The 23,764-nt window shown below is 47.1% G+C and overlaps 1 protein-coding gene across 2 annotated transcripts in view; it reads left to right on the top strand.

Moving 5' to 3' along the window:
- The first annotated feature begins 11,623 nt into the window (after positions 1 to 11,623).
- Positions 11,624 to 23,764, top strand: part of tmem145 (transmembrane protein 145) — a 60,880-nt gene continuing 48,739 nt past the window's right edge. The window contains exons 1-3 of one of the 2 annotated variants that reach the window (XM_059968204.1): positions 11,624 to 11,767; positions 20,810 to 20,884; positions 22,617 to 22,694. In XM_059968204.1, coding sequence (XP_059824187.1) covers positions 11,645 to 11,767; positions 20,810 to 20,884; positions 22,617 to 22,694 — 276 coding nt within the window. In that variant the 5' untranslated portion in view covers positions 11,624 to 11,644. The remainder of the gene's footprint in view (positions 11,768 to 20,809; positions 20,885 to 22,616; positions 22,695 to 23,764) is intronic. The other variant, XM_059968212.1, reaches the window with a different exon arrangement.

The raw sequence follows: 23,764 nt of genomic DNA on the forward strand, positions 1-23,764 counted from the left end.
GTATGTGTGTGTGTGTGTCTCCTCTCCCACCTCACCCCTCGTGTATGTGTGTGTGCGTGTCTCCTCTCCCACCTCACCCCTCGTGTGTGTGTGTGTGCGTGTCTCCTCTCCCACCTCACCCCTCGTGTATGTGTGTGTGCGTGTCTCCTCTCCCACCTCACCCCTCGTGTGTGTGTGTGTGCGTGTCTCCTCTCCCACCTCACCCCTCGTGTATGTGTGTGTGTGCGTGTCTCCTCTCCCACCTCACCCCTTGTGTATGTGTATGTGTGCGCGCGCGTCTCCTCTCCCACCTCACCCCTCGTGTATGTGTATGTGTGTGTGCGTGTCTCCTCTCCCACCTCACCCCTCGTGTATGTGTGTGTGCGTGTCTCCTCTCCCACCTCACCCCTCGTGTGTGTGTGTGTGCGTGTCTCCTCTCCCACCTCACCCCTCGTGTATGTGTGTGTGTGTGCGTGTCTCCTCTCCCACCTCACCCCTCGTGTATGTGTGTGTGTGCGTGTCTCCTCTCCCACCTCACCCCTCGTGTATGTGTATGTGCGCGCGCGTGTCTCCTCTCCCACCTCACCCCTCGTGTATGTGTGTGTGTGCACGCGCGCGTCTCCTCTCCCACCTCACCCCTCGTGTATGTGTGTGTGTGTCTCCTCTCCCACCTCACCCCTCGTGTATGTGTGTGTGTGCGTGTCTCCTCTCCCACCTCACCCCTCGTGTATGTGTGTGTGCGTGTCTCCTCTCCCACCTCACCCCTCGTGTATGTGTGTGTCTGTGCGTCTCCTCTCCCACCTCACCCCTCGTGTGTGTGTGTGTGTGTGTGTGTGTGTGTCTCCTCTCCCACCTCACCCCTCGTGTATGTGTGTGTGTGTCTCCTCTCCCACCTCACCCCTCGTGTATGTGTGTGTGCGTGTCTCCTCTCCCACCTCACCCCTCGTGTATGTGTGTGTCTGTGCGTCTCCTCTCCCACCTCACCCCTCGTGTGTGTGTGTGTGTGTGTGTGTGTGTGTGTCTCCTCTCCCACCTCACCCCTCGTGTATGTGTGTGTGTGTCTCCTCTCCCACCTCACCCCTCGTGTATGTGTGTGTGTGTCTCCTCTCCCACCTCACCCCTCGTGTGTGTGTGTGTGTGTGTCTCCTCTCCCACCTCACCCCTCGTGTATGTGTGTGTGTGTCTCCTCTCCCACCTCACCCCTCGTGTATGTGTGTGTGTGTCTCCTCTCCCACCTCACCCCTCGTGTGTGTGTGTGTGTGTGTGTATGTGTGTGTGTGTGTCTCCTCTCCCACCTCACCCCTCGTGTATGTGTGTGTGTGTCTCCTCTCCCACCTCACCCCTCGTGTATGTGTGTGTGTGTCTCCTCTCCCACCTCACCCCTCGTGTATGTGTGTGTGTGTGTCTCCTCTCCCACCTCACCCCTCGTGTATGTGTGTGTGTGTCTCCTCTCCCACCTCACCCCTCGTGTATGTGTGTGTGTGTCTCCTCTCCCACCTCACCCCTCGTGTATGTGTGTGTGTGTGTCTCCTCTCCCACCTCACCCCTCGTGTATGTGTGTGTGCGCGCGCGCGCGTCTCCTCTCCCACCTCACCCCTTGTGTATGTGCACGCGCGCGCGTCTCCTCTCCCACCTCACCCCTTGTGTATGTGCACGCGCGCGCGTCTCCTCTCCCACCTCACCCCTCGTGTATGTGCGCGCGCGCGTGTCTCCTCTCCCACCTCACCCCTCGTGTATGTGCGCGCGCGCGTGTCTCCTCTCCCACCTCACCCCTCGTGTATGTGTGTGTGTGCGTGTCTCCTCTCCCACCTCACCCCTCGTGTATGTGTGTGTGTGTCTCCTCTCCCACCTCACCCCTCGTGTATGTGTGTGTGTGTGTGTCTCCTCTCCCACCTCACCCCTCGTGTGTGGTGTGAAGTTTGCATGTTCTCCCTGCGAATCAATGAGTCCCCCCGGGTGCTCCCTCCCATATCCCAACGATGGTCTGAATTCACCGACATCCCCTGCGCACCTGAGACCCGGGATACCCAGACTTCGGTGCACAAGGGATACCCCACCAACTTCCCTCTCCCTCTGCGGCCTCCCTCCCATTACACCGGCAGGATAAAACGGATCGGGATCGGTCTCCCATCTCTGGTGACGCTGAGACCCCCCGGTCGATCTCCGCTGGGCAGGGAAACGTCTCCCACCCGACCACATCCCGAATCGGGCGCTCCCTCCCAGTCCGTAAGGGAGTGGAGGGTGGGGCGAGGTTTTGCGGGGAGGGAAAAGGAATTCAACCGCCATTGCGTCTGGCTACTAGGAAACTCAGAGTGGAGGGAGAGGGTTGTCCATTGAGAACCGGGGCTGCGCGCTCGGGACCCGGCGGCGAAAGGAGTATCCCACCCCCTTAAAATTAAAAAAAAACTACATCCTGCCCCTTAAGAGATTTTCGCTTCCTCACGAGCTCACTGCCCCCTCCCATCTGCAATCCCAGAGGGTGGGTAAACTGACCGGGGGCGGGGAAACAGGCCAGTAAAAAGCTGTGGTTGTAGACCGACACTGCGATCATCGAAACGTTAGGGGAAGGAGGGAGGACATGAAGAGTAAAGGAATAGATTAAATGGATCAAGATTTGGAACTACTAGATGGCGGGCCGGGATGAGAGAGAGTGCACGAACAGGTCTAACACCGGCGCAGGAGAGTTGGCACCGGGCTAAACAGAAAAAGGTCACCTCAATTTGTGCGATGTGCGATAATCGGGTGTGTTTCGGCGCCGGTTAATGTGTGCGACGTCTGGGTAAGGACAAAGTCGTCCCTCCGAGAAGAAATTCCCTGCTGAGAATCTGGGGCAGTGGGATCTGCGATTCCCGATGCGTTGGTTACGGGGGTCAAGGTGAATGAGACCAGCAGTGTTTATTCCAGAGGGAGAGGCTTTGGAAAAATGTCAGGGATTATTTGAATTTTTCCGGGGTTCGTTTTAAACCTTGGTCCTTCTGAAAGAGCCATGGGCAAAAGGAAATGTCCTTGATCGAGAGGATACTGCTGGAACGTCAAACAGTGTTATCAGTTGCTGGAATAATTGGGACTGCAGGTCGAAATTATGGACGTCAAAAATCCAGATTGGACTCTAGACACAAACTGGTTTAAGATCATAAGATATAGAGCAAAATATGGCCATTTGGCCCATCGAGTATGCTCTGCCATTTCATTATGGCTGATCCATTTCCCTCTCAGCCCCAGCCTCTTGCTTTCTCCTCGTAACCCTTCATGCCCGACTATTGATTCAAGATGAAGAGTCTCTGCCCGAAACGTCTATTGTTTATCCATTTCCATAGATGCTGCCTGACCTGCTGATTTCCTCCAGCATTTTGTGTGTTTTGCTTTGGATTTCCAGCATCTGCAGACTTTCTCCTGTTTAAGAGTATATCAACCTCTGCCTTAAGTACACACAAATGACGTTGCCTCCACAACCGCCTATGGCAACGTAATCCACAGATTCACCACTGGGTAAAACAATTCCTCAATGTCTTCGTCCTAAATCAACGTTCCTCTATTCTGAGGTTGTGCCCTCTGGTCCTAGAATCCTCCATGGCCTTTCTATCAAGGTTCTATCAATAGGTTTCAATGAGAATCCAGCCCATTTATCTGAATTCCAGTGAGTACAGGTCCAGAGCCATCAGTTGGTCCTCCATTTCTGGAATCATTTTCATGAATCTCCTCTGAACTTTCTCCAATGTGAGCACATTCTTTCTTAGATAAGAGGCCCAAAACTACCCACAATACTCCGAGTGAGACCTTATCAGTTGTCAACATTACATCTTTGCTTTTACATTCTAGTCTTCTTGAAATGAATGCTAACTTCACATTTGCCTTCTTCACCATTGACTGAACCTACAAATTGACCATTAAGGAATCCTAAACGAGGACTCCCAAATCCTTTCGCAGCTCGGATTTTTGAATTTTTTCTTTAGTTCAAAAATAGTCTATGTTTTTATTTCTACAACCAAAATGCATGACTTTCTGCTGTTAGTTCTTTGTCCATTTTTTCTAATCTCTCTGAGTCCTTCTGCAGCCTCCCTGCTTCCTCAACACTACCTGTCCCTTCACCTGTGCTCATATCGTCCACAAACCTGGCCACAAAGCCACCAATTCCTTTACCCAAGTCATTGACATATAAACGTAAAAAGAAGTGGTCCCAACACAGACCCCCGTGGAACACCACCAAAAAAAGCTGTGCCGTCATTCCCATTCTTTGCCTCCTACCAATCAGTTAATGCTCTCGCCATGCTAGTATCTTTCCCATAAAACCATGTACTCTTAACATGTTAAGCAACCTCATGTGCAGCACCTGATCAAAGGCCTTCTGAAAATCCAAGTACACAACATCCACCTGCTTGTTATTTCTTTAAAGAATTCCAATAGATCTGTCAGGCAAGATTTTCCCTTAAGGAAACCATGCCAACGTCAGTCTATTTTATAACTTTTTCAGGGTCTCATTTTATCATATTCCAAAATCACATCCTAAACATTTGATACCAACATCTTCCCAACCACTGAGGTCAGACTAACTGGCCTATAGTTTCCTTTTCTTCTTTCCCTTGAAAACTGGAGTGACATATGCAATTTCCCACTCCTCCACAACGATGACAGAACGTATTGATTCTTGAAAGATCATTACTAATCCCCACAGTCTCTTCAGCCACCTCTTTAGAACCCTGGGGTGCAGATGATCTGGTCCTGGTAATTTATCTAGCTTCAGATCTTTCAGTTTCCTATCCACCTAGGAATGGCAACTTCATTCACTTGTGTCCCTGACACTCTCAAACTTCCAGCATACTGCTTCCAGCACACTGTCTTCCACAGTGAAGACTGATGAAAAATACTTATTCAGCTCGTCTCCAATTTCCTTGTATCCCATTACTACCTCTCCAACATCATTTACCAATGGCTCAATATTTACTCTTTTACCAATATCTACTCTTTTCCAACCTCTCTTTTACTCTTTATGTATCTGAAGGAATTTCTGGTGCCCTCTTTAATAGTATGTGCCTTCTGTTGTTTTTTTTCCCCACTAATTTTTGCTCTATTATATGTCCTTGCTTTGCCTTTTATATTGGCTTTGACTTCCCGTGTCAGCCACAGTTCTGTCATTCTGACTTTATAATATAATCTCCTTCTTTGGGATGTATCAATCCTGCACCTTCCGAATTGCCTCCAGAAACTCCAGTCATTGCTCTGCCCTCTTCCCTGCTAGTGTCCCCTTCCAGTCAACTTTGGCCAGCTCCTCTCTAATGCCTCTGTAATTAACCTTTATTCCACTGCAATACTGATACATCTGACTTTAGTTTCTCCCTCTCGAATTGCAGGGTGGATTCTATTGTATTATGATCGCTGTCCCCAGCCTTTACCTTAAGCTATGTAATCATTTCTGGTTCATTGCGTAATATCCAATCCAGAATAGCTGATCCTCAAGTGGGCTCAACCATCTTATAAGCATTCTGCAAATTTCCCTTCGTGGGATTCAACACCAACCTGATTTTCCCAATCTACCTGCATATTGAAATCCCTCACAACTATCATAACATTGCCCTCTTGACATGCCTTTTCTATCCCCTGTTGTAATTTGTAGCCCACATCTTTGCTACTGTTTGGAAGCATATATAATACTCCCATCAGGGTCTTTTTCCCCTTGCAATTCCTTAGCTCTACCTTCAAGATTCTACATCTTATGATCCTATCACCTCTTTCTAAGGATCTGATTTCATTTTCTGCCAACAGAGCCACCCTTCTGCCAACCTGTCTGTCCTTTTGATACAATCTGTGTCCTTGGACATTAAGCTCCCAGTTATAATATTCCAGCCGCGATTCAGTGATGCCCACAATATCATACCTGATAATCTGTAACTGAGCTGCAAGTTCATCTACCTTATTCCATATACTGCTTGCATTCAATTTTAACAACTTCATTCCTGTATTCTTCACTTTTTCAATTTTGTTCCTCTTTTACGTTGCAACTCATCCCGTTGACTGTATTTTTTTCCCTATCATCAACCTGTTCTTGCTAGCATTCTCACTACACACTGGCTCTGTTTGTAAACCAACTGTCTCATCCTCAGTCCTGTCACTCCGGTACCCACCCCACCCCTGCCAAACTAACTTGAACCCTCCCAAACAGCTCTAGCCATCCTGACTGCAATGATATTGGGCTCCCTCGGGATCAGGTGTAACCCATCCCTTTTGAACAGTTCATACCTTCCACAGAAGAGATCCTAATGATCCAGAAATCTGAACCGCTGCCTCCTGCACCAGTTCCTCAGTCACGCATCTGCCAAATGCTCATATTCTTTTCTTCACTAGCATGTGGCACAGGCAGCAATCCAAAGATTACTACCATGGCAGTCCTGCTTTTCAGCTGTCTATTAACCCTAAAATCTCTCTTCAGGACCTCCTCATCTTTCCTACCTATGTCATTAGTGCCAATATATACCAAGACTAAAGGCTACTTATCCTGCCCCTTTAGAAAGCCATAGACTCAATCTGAGACATCCCTGACCCTGGCACCTGGGAGGCAATGTGCCACCTGGGTGTCTCTATCACATCCACAGAATCTCATCTTTATTCCTTCAACTATGGAATCTCTTATCACTACCACAGTCACAAAGATTAACTGGTAAATTAATTTTATCATTGTCACATGTACCAAGGTAAGGTGTAAAACATTGTTTTGTATGTCCTTCATACAGATTAGTCCATCGCACCAATATTTGAGATAGCACAGGGGAACAACAATGACAGAATGTAGAGCCAAATGTTAGTTACAGAGAAAGTGCAGTGCAGGTAAGCAATGCAATGCCAGGCCATGAAGAGTTAAAGTACAAAGTCAAGAGTCCATGTTATTGTAGTCGGGGACTTGGTCATTCTTCTTATAACAGTGGGGTAGAACCTGTCCTTTTAAAAATTAGCTTTATTTGTCACATGTATCTTCTGCCCCATGGGGTTGAGGGGTGGAGAAGGGAGAATGTCCAGAGCGTGAAGTATTTTTGATTATGCTGGCTGCTGTCCTGAAGTGGCAAGAAGTACAGTCAGGCCATGGAGGGGAGGCTGGTTGGGTGAAGAACAAGGTGTCTGAATTTATGTAGCTGCTCACTGGAAGTACCTGCAATGGCCATTTCCAGAACTTGGAGTTCATTCTCTCTGGATCTGAGGAGGCAGGTTAAGAGTCAATGTATTGATGTGTCTGCAGCCACACAAACCAATTGGAATTGATTTACTATCATCACATGAACCGATACAGTGAAAAGCTTGTCTTGTGTACTGTTCACATGGACCAGATCATTACACAGTGCATTGAGATAGAAGAAGAATAATTTATTTACTACTTTAGAGATACAGTATAACTGCCCACGCTGCTCAGTTACTCCCATATCTCCTACTAACCTGAACGTCTGTGGAATGTGAGAAGGAAACAGAGCACCTGGAGGAAGCCGACATGGTCACAGGGAGATCCTTACAGATAGCAGTGGGAATTGAACCCTTGTCGCTAACTGCTATGCTACAGAGAAAATGCAATGTAGGTAGACAATAAGAACATAGGACATAAAAACCTACAGCAAATTACAGACCATTTGGCCCCCAATGATGGACTGACCATAGAAACTTAGAGTTTTCCTACCGCATAGCCCTTTACTTTTCTAAGCTCCATGTACCCATCTAAGAGTCTCTTAAAAGGCCCTATTGTTTCCACCTCCATGCTGGCAGTGCATTCCACGTACCCACCACACTCTGTGTGAAAACTGACATCCTCTGTTTTACCAATTTCAAAGCACCTTAAAACTATGCCCCTTGTATTAGCCATTTCAACCCTGGGAAAAAGCCTCTGGCTATCCACACAATCAATGCCTCTCATCACCTTATACACCTCTATCAGGTCACCTCTCATCCTCTGTCGCTCCATGAAAAGGCCAAGTTTACTCAACCTATTCTTATAAGGCATACTCTCCAATCCAGGCAACATCATTGTAAATCTCCTCTGCACTCTCTCTATGGTATCCACATCTTTCCTGTAGTGAGTTGACCAGACTGAACACAATACTCCAAGTGAGGTCTAACTAAGGTCTCATATAGCTTTAACATTACCTCACGGTTCTTGAATTCAACAACAAGGTCGACTGTGAAGTCAAGAGTCGATCTACTCATAGAAGAGGTCTGTTCAAGAGTCTGGTGGTATGTGCCTTCAGGCTTTTGTATATTCTTCCCGATGAGAAAGTGGAGGAGAGCAAATGTCCTGGGTTGGTGGGGTCTTTGAGTCTTCTGATTGCTTTACTGAAGTGGTGAGAAATATAAGCAGAGTCCATAGAGGGGCTGAGGGACTGGCTTCTGTGATGTGCTGAGCTGTGTCCATAACTCTCTGCAGTTTCTTGTGGTCATGAACAGAGCAGTTACCATACCAAACTGTGATGCACCCAGATAGGATGCTTTCTGTGGTGCACCAGTAAAAATAGGTGAGGGTCAGTGGGAACAAGCTGAATTTCTTTAGGCTCCTGAGGAAGTAGAGGCATTTGTGAGCTTTCTTGGCTGAAGCATCTGCTGTACATTGTTGGCCCAGGTCAGTAATCCACCTGGATTTTTACCTCAGCTCAGTAATTTCAAGGTTACCCTTAATGAAACTGATTTATTAATTTATTTAAATGAAATTTCCCAGTGACTGATACTAAACGGTGGCTGCAAACCCGCTAATCACTGTGTACCAAACAAGTATAGGTATAGGACAAAGGACTCGTGGACTCATCAAGGGAACAGACCCTTCAGCCCTACACATCTGTACTGACTATGTGCTTTCATTCTGTCCGTGCGCTTCATGATCTTACCTTTCAATCTTTTACCTTTCAAAGAATAAAGAATTGTCTATGCAACCTCTCCTTGTAGTTCAAGTCCCCAAGTCTAGGCAAAGTTTGAATTCCTGTCTTAATTCTTTCTAGCTTAATAACTTCTTTCCTATAATAGGGTGATAAAACTGTACTCCTCTGTCAGGTTCCCACATAACACCCTCAGCCCGAGGGACAACAGACCCAGCCTCTCTGGTCTGTCCTCATCACTGAAGTTTTCTATCCCAAATAATGTCCTGAAAAATCTTCATAAACCTCTCCCTCCTTTCTACAGTGTGGTGACTAGAACTGTATACAGTACCCCAGCAGTGTGTCATGAAATTTGTACCAAGACCCCCTACTCTTATTTCTACTTCCCAGCTGGTGAAGGCAGGGGGCTCATGGTTCTACATGCCTCCCTCTCACTTCATTCACCAGCTCGCCTAATGTCTGTGGTAGAAAAGTTACTGGAGAGGATTCTGAAGGAAAAGATTTACATCCATCTGGAAAGAGATGGATTGATTAGGGGTAGTCAGCATGGCTGTGTGTGTGGGAGATCATGTTGTAGAAACATGACTGATTTATATGGACTTCAGTCAGACTTTTGATAAGGTTCCACATGGCAGGCTGTTCTGGAAGTTCAGAACATATGGAATCCAGGGAGAGCTGGCTAATTGGTGTTGGTGCATGGCCTAGTGGATAAGGCATCGGTCTAGTGATCTGAAGGTCACTGGTTCGAGCCTCAGCTGAGGTAGTGTGTTGTGTCTTTGAGCAAGGCACCTAACAACACATTGCTCTGCAACAACACTGGTTGGTGCCAAGCTGCTTGGGTCGGAAGGCTTACAGCTTGGGCACCTGCTGGTCTCCCATACAACCCTGCCCAGGCCTGCACCCTGGAAACCTTCCAAGTCAAAAATCCATGGTCTCAGGAGACTAACGGATGCCTATGAATGGCTAATTGAATGCACATTTGGCTTGATGGCAGAACACACACAAAATGCTAGAGAAACTCAGCAGGTCAGGCAGCACTTATGGAAGTAAACAGTCAATGTTTTGAGACCATTTACTCTTTTCCATAGAAGCTGCCTGGCCTGCCGAGTTCCTCCAATATTTTGTGTGTGTTGCTTGGATTCCTGCATCCACATATTATCCCATCTGAATGATGGTGGAAAGCTGTTTCTTGGTCTGGTGTTGTGCCTCAGGGGTCAGTGCTGGGCCCATTGTTGTCTGTAATCAATATCAATGATTTGGGTAAGAATGCAGATGCTATGGTTTGTAAGTTTGCAGATATACCAAAGTAAGTGGTATAATGAAAAAGAATATCAAAACCACAAGGTGATCTTGATCAGCTGAGAAAGTGGGCTGAACAGTGTCAGATAGGGTTTGATTTTAATAAGTCAAGGTGTTGCATTTTGAAAGTCAAACCCAGGTAGGACTTTCACAGTGAATGGTAGGTGCTGTGTTGTAGAACACAAGGGACACAGGGTTGGCATGCCAGCCTTTGTCAGACAGAGTATGGAAACTGGGAGTCATGGTACAATAGTGAGGTCGCACTGCTCTTGGATTATTGTATTCAGTTTTGGTCACCATGCTGTAGGAAATATGTAATTAAACTGCAAAGAAGGTGGAAAATATTTCCAAGGATATTGCCAGGACTTGAGGGATTGGGTTTGTAGGTTAAGACTTCATTTCTTGGAGTGTAGGAGATGGAGAGGAGAGGTGAGTGCTCTCAGACTTTTCTCCAGAGTTGCAGCATCAAGTACTAGAAGGTATGGGTTTAAAGTGAGAGGTTAAATAGGAACTTGAAGGTGACTTGTTTTTACACAGAGGGTATACAGTATACAGAATGTACTTCCAAAGGAAGTGGTAGTGTTAATGTTGAACAGACACTTGGACAGATACCTGAATTAGAAAGGTTTAGGAAGGTTATGGGGCAAATGATAGCAAATTGAAAGAGCTTAGGTAAGCAGCTGGCCAGCATGGACCAGTTGGGCCAAAGAGTCTGCTTCCCAGCTGTGATCAGTCCTCGATGTACTCAGGGAAAACTTCTGAATTCTCCCCTTGTATCTTGTCCAAAGTGGTAACCGTGTGCTCCCTGATGGTTTGTAATGGAAATCTGTGTAAATCTGCCATGACCTTCCTTATCCAGCATTAACCAAACTTTCAGCTGTCACTGAGAATTACCGCGCAGAAACAGACCCTTTGGCCCATCGAGTGAGTGTTGATCCTCAACCACACATTTACACTCACCTCATTCTATCCCCCAATACATTTACGTCAGCACCCCTTCTCCGACTAAACACACACGGGCAGGGGTGGGGGGGGCACAGACGGAGAGGAGGAAGACACACGTACACAAGGGGATTGGCCCACACACACAGTGACTGCAGGTGTGGATCGGACCTGGATCGCTGTGGCTGGCTGACAGCGAATGACTCTCCAGTCTAACCTCGGAGTGGAAACCCCTCAATCCGGGGTTGTTCCGGGAATTCTTGGGTGTCCCTTTGCCGATCGTTGTACTGCTCCTACCGTGACACACATTCGGACATGAATGAACTCATTCATTATAAACCTCTCCCAGTATTAATTTGACTCTAGTAATGGTTCCTGAGTTTGTTTGTTCGTTATCTCCCTCGCTCCTCTACTTCTCCTTGCCCCCGTCATTCTGTCTCCCCCTCTCCCTCTCTCGTCACCGCTCCGCGCCGAGCCTGCGGGAACGAGCAGCCCAGGCGCGCTCAGAAACAGGTCCCTTTAATCGGGAGCGCGCGCGGCGGCGGGGTGGGGGGGCCGGGCGGGGGCGCTCGGCGGAGCTGCTGAAAATGGCCGGGCCCGGGACCGGGGCCGCGGACGGGCGCTCCGCCTTGTTCCTGCTGTTGGCGGCGGCGGTCGGTCCGAGCGGTGCAGGGGCCAAGTATGTGAGGGGCAAGATCAACACCACCGAGGTAGGGAGGGAGAGGAGAAGGCAACGGGTCGGGAGGGAGGAGAAAGGGATGGAGGGAGGATGAGGAAGAAGAATGGGAGGGGATATGAAGGAAGGGGAGAGTACGGAGTGAATGAGGGAAGTACAAGTGGAAAAAGTGGTGGAGGGGCAGGGTGAGGAGGAAGACGGAGTGAAAGGGTGTGTAGGAGGAGAGATGGACTACGGATGAGGGGAAAGGGGATGAGAGGAAAACAGGATTGGGGAGAAGATTGGTGGAAGAAGGGGAAGCTGTCAGAGGTGGGAGAATGCAGAGAGGGAAAGTGTGTGGGTGGGAAGCAGGAAGGTGAGGGAGGAGAAGGTGGAGCAAAGGTGATGTGACAGGTGGGAGAAGGATTAGGAGGTGGGGGAGCGGAAAGAAATGGGTAGAGGTGGAGGAATTTTGCCTACCTAATCGTTTCCTGCTCTTGGAATCTTGTCCTATTCATCCTTATCCTGGTGATCCAGAAAATTGGAGTCCCCACGCCAATTCCTAGCATCTGCCTGTCCTCAGAAAATCCAAGTCCCCTTGCCAATTCCCGGCTCTCTGCCTGTTCCCAGAAAATCCAAGTCCCCATATCAATTCTCAGCTCTCTGCTTGTCCCCGGCTCTCCCACTGGGGGTCTATCTGCTGACTGCCATCTCTCCTGTGCCTTGTCACACAGGAGGTGTTCAGAAGCAAGCGTCTGAGTGAGGCGTTTCTCAAAAACATCAGAGCATTACTACAGAGTAAACTCAGTGGGTTATTAACACTAATCCCATCTTCCATCCCCTGGAGTGTGTGGTGGGAGCTTCACTCTGTGTCTAACCCTAGGAGTGTGTGAGGGGATGATTTAGAGGGAGTTTCAGTCTTTGTCTGACCCCGGGAGTGTGTGATGGGACAGTGTGGAGGGAGCTTCACTCTGTGTCTGACCCTTTTTTCCTATTTGAAGGGGACCTATTTCTCGAGTACGATCATTACGTTATCTCTTCAATGTCCCCTATGGTTTACATTCAACCATTTATAGATGGTGAAGGTGGAAGTTGTGAGTTGACCAAACACTTCTTCCACGAGAGTGTCTCCAAGAGATGGGTTTGGTCCCAATGTGGGATTTGGGAGGGCATGGGGAGGAGTGCTGTAAAACCATAAGACATAAGACCAGACTTAGACCACTGAGCTTATCCAGTCTGCAGCACCATTTGGTCATGGCTGATTATTATCCCTCTTAACCCTGTTCACCTGCCTTCTCATAAACTTCTACATTGTGGAGCTTATCAACGTCCACATTAAGTAAACCCAATGACATAGATTTCCACAGATTCACAGAAGCAGGTTTAATATCACTGGCAAATGTATCGAAACTTGCAGCCGAAGTACAGTTCAACACATAACCAAAAATTCTGTAAGTTTCAATGAGAAATAGATGTATGTAAACTTAAATTAAGTAGTGTACATGGGTTCGCTGTGTCCCTTCAGAAATCAGATGACACTGGGGAAGAAACTGTTCCTCAAACATTGAGCGTGTGTCCTCATGCTTCGGTACCTTCTCCATGATGGCGGAGGCATATGAGCTTGAAGACACTTCCTGGGAGATGGGGTCCTTCATGATGTTTGTGGCCTTTTTTTGAGGCATTTTCCTAAATGATGTGGAGCTGGCAGTATCTGCAGCTTTTTCCGATCCTTTGAAGTGACCCTCCATTCCAGGTGGTGATGCACCCCGTCAGAGTGCTCTCCGCGTACATCTATAGAAATTTGCTGGTCCTTGTGACACACGAAACTTCCTTAAAATGTTGATGAAGTATTGCCGCTGTTGTGCCTTCGTTGTAATTGCATAAATATATTGGGCCCAAGATAGATCCTCAGAGATGTTGACACCTAGGATCTTGAAACTGCTCGCCCTTCCCTTTGCTGATTCCTCGATGAGGGTGTTGGATGTTCCCTTTACTTCCCCCTCCTGAAGTCCACAATCAATTCCTTGGGCTCCGTGACATTGAGTACAAGATTGTTGCAACACCACTCAACTAGCTGAACTCCTGTACGCCTCCTCGTCACCATCCGAAATTCTGCCAGCAATAGTTGGGTCATCAGCAAATATACAGATGGTATTTGAGCTGTGTCTAGCCACAGAATCATGACTGTAGATAGAGTGGAACAGTGGGTGAAGCACACATCCATGAGGTACCAGTGTTGATTTGTCAGCGAGGAGGAAATGCTATTTCCGATCTGCATTGACTGTGGTTTCCCAATGAGACGTCAAGGAGCGTGCTCCCTCTACCTGAAGAAATTCCTCCTCATTTCTGTTCTAAAGAGAAATCCTTCTATTCTGAGGCTTAGGCTCTCCCACAATTGGAAACATCCTCTCCATGTCCACTCTATCTGGGACTTGCAATATTTGGTAGGCTTGAATGAGACTCCAGCCACACTCTTCTAAACATGAGTGAAAGGGCAGTTTCACCCGCTGGGGAGTGGAAAATGTGCACTGAGAGGAGGCTTGCGTCCTCCTGAAGGTAACACCTACAGCGGAAAATGTACCTCACCAGTACATGCCGTCTGGGAACGGGTTCTCTATGGGGTGTTGAGGTGTAGAGTCACCAGCAGGTTTTGGACACACACTACCCTCCCTGATTGGGAGACTCAAGACCGCTACAGAAACCCTGCGTCAACTTCGTTGGGATTAGGATTTGTAAGCACTCAGAAAACCATGGTCTAATTAGGGATTGTCATCGTTGCTTGGTGAGGGGTAGGTCATGTCTTCCTACCTTGATTGAGATTTTTGAGGAGATGATGTAGGAGATTGTTGAAAGTAGAGCTGCAGATGCCATCCACATGGATTCTAGTAAAGACTATTACAAGGTCCCTTACAGGAGGCCTATCCACAAGATGGATGGTGAATTTGCTGCTTGGATTCAGAACTGGCTTGTCAGAGGGTCGAGCTCTTATTCTGGCTGGAGGTCCATGACTAGTGGTGTTCAAAATCAGAATCAGGTTTATTATCACCGGCATGTGACATGAAATTTGTTAACTTAGCAGCAGCAGTTCAATGCGATACATAATCTAGCAGAGAGAGAGAGAGAAAAAATAATAATAGTAGATACAATAAAACATAATAAACAAGTAAATCAAATATGTATATTGAATAGATTTTTTTTTAATGTGCAAAAACAGAAATACTGTGTATTTAAAAAAAGTGAGGTAGTGTCCAAAGCTTCAATGTCCATTCAGGAATCGGATGGCAGAGGGGAAGAAGCTGTTCCTGAATCGCTGAGTGTGTGCCTTCAGGCTTCTGTATCTCCTGCCTGATGGTAACAGTGAGAAAAGGGCATCCCCTGGGTGCTGGAGCTCCTTAATGATGGATGCTGCCTTTCTGAGACACCGCCCCCTAAAGATGTCCTGGGTACTTCGTAGGCTAGTGCCCAAAATGGAGCCAACTAAATTTACAACCTTCTTCAGCTTCTTTTGGTCTTGTGCAGTAGTCCCTCCATAGCAGACAGTGATGGAGGGATCTGCACAGGAGTCTCTAATTTACAGTATATAAATGAACTGGATGAAAATGTGCATGGGTGGGTCAGTAAGTTTTCAGATGATATAAGTGTTGTAGATAGTGTAAAAGGTTGCCAAATGATACAGTGGAATAGAGATCAGTTACAGATTTGGACAAAGAAATGGCTGATGGAGTTTAATCCAGCCAAAGTGCACTTTGGGAGGTCAGGTGTAAAAAGGCAGAACCCTTAACACTATTGATGTACAAGAGATCGTGGGGTTCAACCCTATAGCTCTCTGAAAGAGGCTGCAAGGGTAGATAGGGTGAGGAAGGTGTGTTTGCCTTTATTAGTCCAAGGTCATGAGTCAGCAAGCTGTGTTGGAGCTTTAGAAAACTCTGGTTAGGCTGAACCTGGAATGTTGCATTCAGTACGGGTCACCCTGTTACTGGAAGGTCATAGGGTGCAGTTCACCTGGATGCTGCCTGGATTAGAGGGCTATAAAGAGAGGGTGGAGAAATTTGTTGTTTCCTTCGGAGGCTGAGGGGAGATCATGAGATGTTTACATCTTTATGACTGGCACAGGCAGAGTGGAGAACTGGTATCTTTTTTTTCCCTAGGGTGGAAATTTCTAATAAGAGGGTATGAAGTGAAGGTGAGAATGTGGGGCAATTTTCTTCTTGCACAGAGAGCAGTGGAGGCCTGGAATGTTCCGCCAGGGTTGGTGGTGGAGGAAGATACGAGAGCAGTGTTTAAAAGGCTGTTATAATGTTCACAAATGCACAGAAAATGGAGGGATATAGACATTGTGTAGGCAGAAAGGATTAATTTAGTTAGCTGTTTAATTAGTTCTGCGCAGCATGGTGGGTTACAGGATCTGTTCATGTGCTCTTCTTTGGTCTGTAGCTAATATCACAAAAATGCAACTGACACAAAAATGTGTATATATTTCTAAAACGCTTACATGTATTTGGGGGAATTTTGGTGAAGCCATTGTTTATCAGCTGAGAATAGACCCTTCAGCCCATCGGGTCCATGTTGACCATCAACTACTCTTTTACACTGATTACATATCCCCATTGACACCCCCCCCCCCCCCCCCCGATTCAACTTCTCACCTACACACCAGGGAGGCAATTCACTGGCATATTTGCTTAGGAATGTGGGAGGGAACAGGAGCATCCAGAGGGAACTCAATTGGTAACAGGGAGAATGTCAAACTCAGCCCCCACCAACACATACACACACAGTTCTACAGTATGAGCCCTTCAACTCAAGATCAATGTAATGCTTCTTTCCCATATAGGCTTCCATTTTTTTTCATTCATGTGCCTATCTAAGAGTTAATATCCCTAACGTATCTGCTTCTATCACCACCGCTAGCAATGTGTTCCACATACCTGCAGCTCTCTGTGTCACTTCTTGCGACATGGCACATAATGACTGAATGAACTTCTGACTTCTCCCCTATACTTCCTCCAATTAAAGTATGTCCTGTCATATTAAAGCCATAGCTTGCCCAGCCATACGTCATAAGATTTCTTCTGTAATCCAAGCAGTATCCTGGTAAATGTCCTCTGCATCATCTCTGAAGCTTCCACATTCTTCCCATAATGAGCGACCAGAACTGAACACAATACTCTGTGAGGTCCAACCAGAGTTTTATAGATTTGCAGCATTATTCATAGCTTTTGAATTCAATTCCCCAACTAACAAAAGCCAACACACCGTACACCCTCTTAACCACCCTATCAACTTGCGTGGCAACTTTGAGAGATCTATGGACTTGGACTGTAAGATCCTTCTGTTCGTCCAAACTGCTAAGGGTCCTGCCATTAACTTTATAATCCATCAATGTCCCATTGTAACCTATGGCAACCTTCTACACTATACAGAACCTTCGTATTATCTGCAAACATATTAACTCAAGTCATTTATAAAAATCAGATCCCTGCAGAACACTACTAGTTATGGATCTCCAGGCAGAATATGCTGCAGCTATTACCACCCTTTGCCTTCTATAGGCAAGCTAGTTGCATATCCATGTATCCTTTGGCTCCTAACTTTCTGAACGAGCTTACCATGCGAAACCTTGTTGAAAACCTTATACACCACATCCATAACTCTACCTTCAACTTGTTTTGTGACTTCCTAAAAAAAAAGTCAGTCAAGCTTCTGAGGCATGACCTGCCCCTTGCAAAGCTATGCTGATGACCCTAATCAAACTGTGCTTCTCTCCAAATGCTTGGAAGTCCTGTCTCTAAGAATCCTCTCTAATAGTTTGCTCACCACCGCTGATGTAAGACTCGATGGTCTTTTATTCCAAGGATTTGTTCATTATGTGCCATGTTGTATGGCGTGCATGATCATGGTCTTTCCATGACCATGATTATTCTTGGCAGCTTTTTCTACAGAAGTGGATTACCATTCTGCCTTCTGGGCAGTGTCGTTAGGTGATCCCGCCATTGTCAATAACTCTTCAGAGATTGCCTGGCATCAGTGGTTGCATAACCAGGATTTATGATATGCACCAGCTGCTCATACAACCACTGGCTCCGATGGCTTCACATGATCCTTTCTCAGGGGTGGGGGGAGGTCGAAGAAGGTGCTACACCTTAGCCCCCTAGAACTTAAGGCAGTTTATTCCTCTTCTATCCCTGATTGTCCCTACCCCCAGTCTAGGCAACCTCCTGATCTTCATGCAAGTATAGAATGCCCTGGAGTTTTCTTAATCCTACTTGCCAAGACCTTCTCATGATTCTTCTAGCTCTCCTAAATCCCTTCATTCCTGGCCACCTTGTAACTCTTGAGAGCCCTGTCTGATCCTTGTTTTTTAAGCTTCCTTTTTCCTCTTGACGAGATGTTCTACATTTCTTATCAACCATGGTTCCTTGACCCTACCCGCCTGTCCCCGTACAATGGGACAAATATATCCAGAACACCATGGAACATAAACAACCTCTACATTTCTGTTGTACATTTCCTCAAGAACATCTTTTCCCAGTCTATGCTCCCAAGTTTCTACCTAAAAGCATCGTAATTACCATGCTGTCTGCTCCTAACCCTGTTCAGGACTATGCTTAAAGGCCGGTGTGCTGTGGTCACTGACTCCGAAATGCTCAACCCTCTGAAAAATCTGAGAGCTGACTAGGTTCATTGCCTCATACCAGCTCCAGTATGGTCTCTTCTCTAGTCAGCCTGTCTACAAGTTAATTAAAGCAGCTTTCCTAGACAAACCTAACAAATTCCTCACCATCTAAAGCTCTTTGCACTAAGGAGGTGCCAATCAATATTAGGGAATTGAAGTCACCCATGAGAACAATTATTTATGTACTTTTCAAAAATCTGACTTCTGATCTGCTCCTCACTCGCCCTTTTGCTATGGGGGTGGGGGTGTGGAGAGCGGGGGAGAAGTCTATAGAATACTCCCAATAGAATGATTGCTCCCTTCCTGTCTCTGCTCCTGATGTTTGGCAGTTTTTGTTTTTCATGAATTCTGTTGTACTACTTTATTGTCCTGGTCAAGTGCCCGCAAGAAAATGCATCTCAAGATACTGTATTGCAGCATATTTGTATTTTGGTTGAACAAGTTAGGTCTTTGGAGCATAGAAGGTTGAGGGGGGACTTGATAGAGGTATTTAAAATTATGAGAGGGATAGATAGAGTTGATGTGGATAGGCTTTTTCCATTGAGACTAGGGGAGATTCAAACAAGAGGACATGAGTTGAGAGTTAGGGGGCAAAAGTTTAGGGGTAACATGAGGGGGAATTTCTTTACTTAGAGAGTGGTAGCTGTGTGGAACGAGTTTCCAGTAGAAGTGGTAGTGGCAGGTTCGGTATTGGCATTTAAAGTAAAATTGGATAGGTATATGGACAGGAAAGGAATGGAGGGTTATGGGCTGAGTGCAGGTCAGTGGGACTAGGTGAGAGTAAGCATTCAGCACTGACTGTAAGGGCCGAGATGGCCTGTTTCCATGCTGTAATTGTTATATGGCTTTGATAATGCATTTACTTCAACTTTGCCTGAATTTCACCCACACTGACTCAGTGAATGATCCCTCCCCTCCCTGATTTGTGTGGCTGGCTACCGTTCCCGACTCCATCCAGTCACCAGATCTCTCTCATTAGACCATCCCCGAGCCTGTTTAACAATTTAAACAGTTCTCATGGTAGCAGAGCGTGGTGACTAGCAGAGTAATGTGCCATCGTCATAGTGAGACACCTGAGAGTGGGATGGTCCTGAGCAAAGAGGACAATGTTATGTGATGAAGGGACGGTTATTTAAACTGAGGTGCATCAGAGCAGTGTCCTGGGGGAGGGAATGTGACACTCACACAGCCCATTCGATGTTGGACAGCATTCAGAGCAGTCTAGAGAGTAATTAATCATCAAAGCCAAGTTTATTGCCGCCTGCACAAGTCCATGCGTGCACAGGTGCAATGAAAGCAGGATCGGGTTTATTATCACTGAGATATGTTGCGAAATTTGTTCTCTAGCAGCAGTTCAGTGCAAGACACTAAGATTACTATCCATTACAGTGAAGAAATGCTAAGTAATTAAATAGTGCGAAAAGGAATAGCAAGGTAGTGTTTGTTCATGAACTGTTCAGGAATCTGATAGCAGATGGGCAGAAGCTATTGCTAAAATGTTATGCGTGGGGTCTTCAGGCTCCTGTACCTCCTCGCCGATGGTAGTAGCAAGAAGTGGGCATGTTCCTTAATGCTTGATGAGGTTCCTTAATGTTCCTCACCTTCCTGAGGCACCACCTTTTGCAGCTGCAGGTGTCTTCCATGGTGGGAAGGCTTGTGTGCCCAATCCTCTATACCCTCCTGTGATCCTGCCTTTTGGAGCCGCCATGCCAAGCTATGATGCATGGATTGTGTAATGCAGCATGTTTGATTAGGGAGCTGAAGGTAATTAGGGATCTTAGGGGAAAAGAACCCTTCAGAGGCAGTGATGATAATAATATCATGATTAAATATAAAGCTATGATAATTTCCCAACACTTGAACTTAAATGCTTCGACTAATAAAGGCAAGCATGACGTAATTCTTTATCACCATTTCAACCTGTGCAGCCCCTCTCAGGGAGTTGCGGACCTGGACCTTAAGGTCTGTCAAACTTCTACAGGTGTGTGTTGTGTAGTCTGTTTTCCCCAGGTGGAAATGGCGGATAACTGGGGGGAGAGGGGTTAAGTTTAAAGGAGGTGCAAGGTAATTTATTTTATACAGAATGGTGGGTGCCTGGAATGTGCTGCCAGGGACGTTACTGGAGGCAGATAAGAGAGGCAAAAAGACAGGGATCAAAAAATGTGGATTAGATGCAGGCAGATGAGATTGGTTAATTGGCATTGTGATGGGCACAGATACAGTGGTCTGGAGGGCCTGTTGCTGGCCTTTGTGTTAAAGTTCAGGAGGTGGGGGGCTGGCGTGGTGTGTGAATCAGTCCTGGATCAACCGTGACATCTTAGGGTGGGGATCAAGATTGAAGTGGCCAAATGGCAGTTCCTCGGAGGCAGGCTGCGATCTATGACTCATGCGCTTGTGTAACCTCTGACCTCTCTCCCTCAGGATTGGGTGTTCCTCACCAGATTCTGCTTCCTATCCAACCACGGGAGGCTTCAGTTCCACTTCAAGTATCCCGAGGTGTGTGTGACAGTGGGAGGAGATGAACATCGGTGTGCAGTGGTTGGTGGTGGGGGGGGGGGGGGGCAAACAGGGAAGGCGATGAGTGGCTGAGAGGGGTGCTGGAGAGAAGGATTTAGCACTGGGAGGGTGCGTGGGGAGATTGGGAGGTGTGGGATGGGAGGTCAGGAGGGTATTGGTGAGATGTGATGGGGTGGCCTGGGTGATCCTGGATGGCAATGTGGGGCTTTAGTGGGGAGAGAGGGCAGGGTCAGCCTCAAAGGCAGTGATGAACGTAGGGAGGGGTTGGAGGAAGGGAAATTGGTAGATTAGGTTCAGGCTTGGCAGGATGGAACAGGGGAGAGGTTGGAAGTGGAGAAGTGCAAGAAGCTGTATTGGAGGTCTGCTACAGATCCCAGGAAACAATCAGAAAAGAGCTATTGGGTCAAATGACCTGGGCATCCCAAACTGGTTAGGGAGCTTTCGTAGCTGGTCAGTTGTTCAAGATTTTGTGGGTTGGGTTTGAGAGTGTTGGGTTGGGGACTGTTGGATTGGTCTCAGCTGATTTGGGGAGTGGCAGCTTTGGAAGGGGTGGCATGGATTAGGCAGCATTAGGGATGGGGGGAGTATGGGTTGGGGTCATCTGAATTGGGTTTGGGAGGGGAGGGATGGTTGACTATGTTGATCTGGGGAGGATTGGTTTGAACTAAGCTGAATTAGAGAGGGTTGGGTGAAGTGGAATGGGTTTAATTTAGGAGTGTTGGGTTTGGGAAGGCAGAGTTGGAGGAGGTTGTGTTGGGTTGTAGAAGGTTGTTAGGGAGGATTGAGAGGAATGGGTTGGATTGAAATGGATTGGGATGTATTGGGTTAGAGAAGGAATAAGAATTGGGGGTTGGGTTGGACTAAGATGTGGTGGGATAGGTTCCATTCAGTTTGGGAAAGTTGCATTGGTCTGAGTTAGGGAGGATTGGAAGTGGTAGCTTTGGGGAGAAAGGGGTAATTTACTGATGGTTGAGTTGACTAAGTTGGATTGGGTGGGTTGAGCTGGGGATAAGAATGTTTGGTTAGGGAGGATTTATTGGACAAGTGAATTGGAGTGGGTTGGGTCGAGTGGAATGGGTTTAGTTGGGGAGTGTTGGGTTGATTGTGTTGGACTGGTGAAGGTTGGGATGGAGGGGGTGGTGTTGATTGGGGAGGATTAGGTTGTATGGAGTTGAGTTGTCAAGGGTTGGGTGAGGTCAGTTGCAGATGGCTGTGGAATGTAAGGTTTGATTGGTGAAGACTGGGTTAGATAGAGCTCAGTTGGGGAGAATTGAGGAGTGTAGTTGGACTGGGTTAGGTGTGTCGGGTTGGAAAGGGAAATGTGGTTAGGTGAGTTGGGTTGGAAGAGCTGAGGTGCGGAGGGTATTTTTGGGTGGCTTTGGGAGTGTTGGGTTGGACTGAGTTGAGTTGGAAGGGGTGGGTTTGGAAACAGTTATGATAGGTCATGTAGGGATGGGGAGGGGTGAGTTCAGAGAGGGTTGTGTAGGGTTGTGTTCGGAGAGGGTTGGGATGGGTCACGTCGGGTTGGGAGTTTATGGGGAAAGGGAGATCCACAAGATTGGGGCTCAGCTCCAAATGTGGGAGAGTGTTGGCTGGACTGGGAGCCTCTCTCAGCATCAAGTTAAGGCCGCCATCACCTCTCCATTTCTGGTAACGTGGAAGGGTGCACAACAGTGTCTGACCCCGCTCCCTCACTGATCTCTTTCTACAGGCCAACTGTTGCCAGAATGTTCTGCTGTACTTTGACGACGCCACACAGTGGCCAGCCATCTATCAGAAGCAGAACCTGGTGAGTGTGGGTTTGTCCCCGGGATCCCAGGTACTTGGTCCAGCCTGGCTTCCACACCTCACCCACCATTCCACATCCCAACCTGTCCAGCTCCTATTTTACCTGTCTCTCATCCTACCCTCCAAAATCTGTCTCCTCCCCTTCCACCCACCCATCATAATCCATTTTCTACAGTCACCCCACACCACTCCCTTCTACACCCTAGGCACACCATCCCAACATCCCTCCACAGGCACTAGTCAGTCTTCTCACATCTGCTCACCAAATGCACAACAAAAAGCATCCTGTCTGAAGCACCATGACTTGGTCTGACAACTGCCCTACATGTGACTGCATGAAACTGCAGAGAGTTGTGGGTGCAGCTCAGCAAATCACAGCAACTAGTCTCCACTCCATGGACTACACTTCTCACTGCCTTGGTAAAGCAGCCAGCACAGTCAAAGACCCCACCCACCCCTCTTCTTTCTTCTCCCATCTGGCAGAAGATACAAAAGCCTGAAAGCGCATACCACCAGCCTCAAGGACAGTGTCTATCCCATTTACATAGACCTTGAATGGTTCCCTGGTATGATAAAGTGAACTGCAGACCTGGTAATCTGCCCCATTATGGCTTTGCACTTTGTTGTCTGTCTGCACTGCACATTCTCTGTAAATGGAACACTATAATCTGCACAAACATTAGAGATTTGGCAGATGCAGGAAATCTAGAGCAACATACACACAAAATACTGGAGGAAAAGCTGGAGGAACTCAGCAGGTTGACAGCTTTTATGGGGGGCGTAAAATAAGCAGTTGACATTTCTGTCTGAGATCAATCATCATGTGCTTTCCATTTATTCAGCAATCTGTTATTATTTCTCCTTGTACGATCTCAATGCACAGTTGTTATAATAATTTCTATGGACAGTGTGCAAGACTGTACCTCAGTCCAATTGACAGTAACAAACCAGTAACACCAGACAACAAAGATTTTGCTTCCTGAATACTTTTGGGTGTATCTTATGGATTTTGGGTTGCTGATCATTAAAATGACCATGAAATTTTCCTACCACACACCAATTTGTTTTGGA

Source organism: Hypanus sabinus, chromosome 1, assembly GCF_030144855.1.
Source record: "Hypanus sabinus isolate sHypSab1 chromosome 1, sHypSab1.hap1, whole genome shotgun sequence".
In the NCBI taxonomy this organism is placed as follows: domain Eukaryota; kingdom Metazoa; phylum Chordata; class Chondrichthyes; order Myliobatiformes; family Dasyatidae; genus Hypanus; species Hypanus sabinus.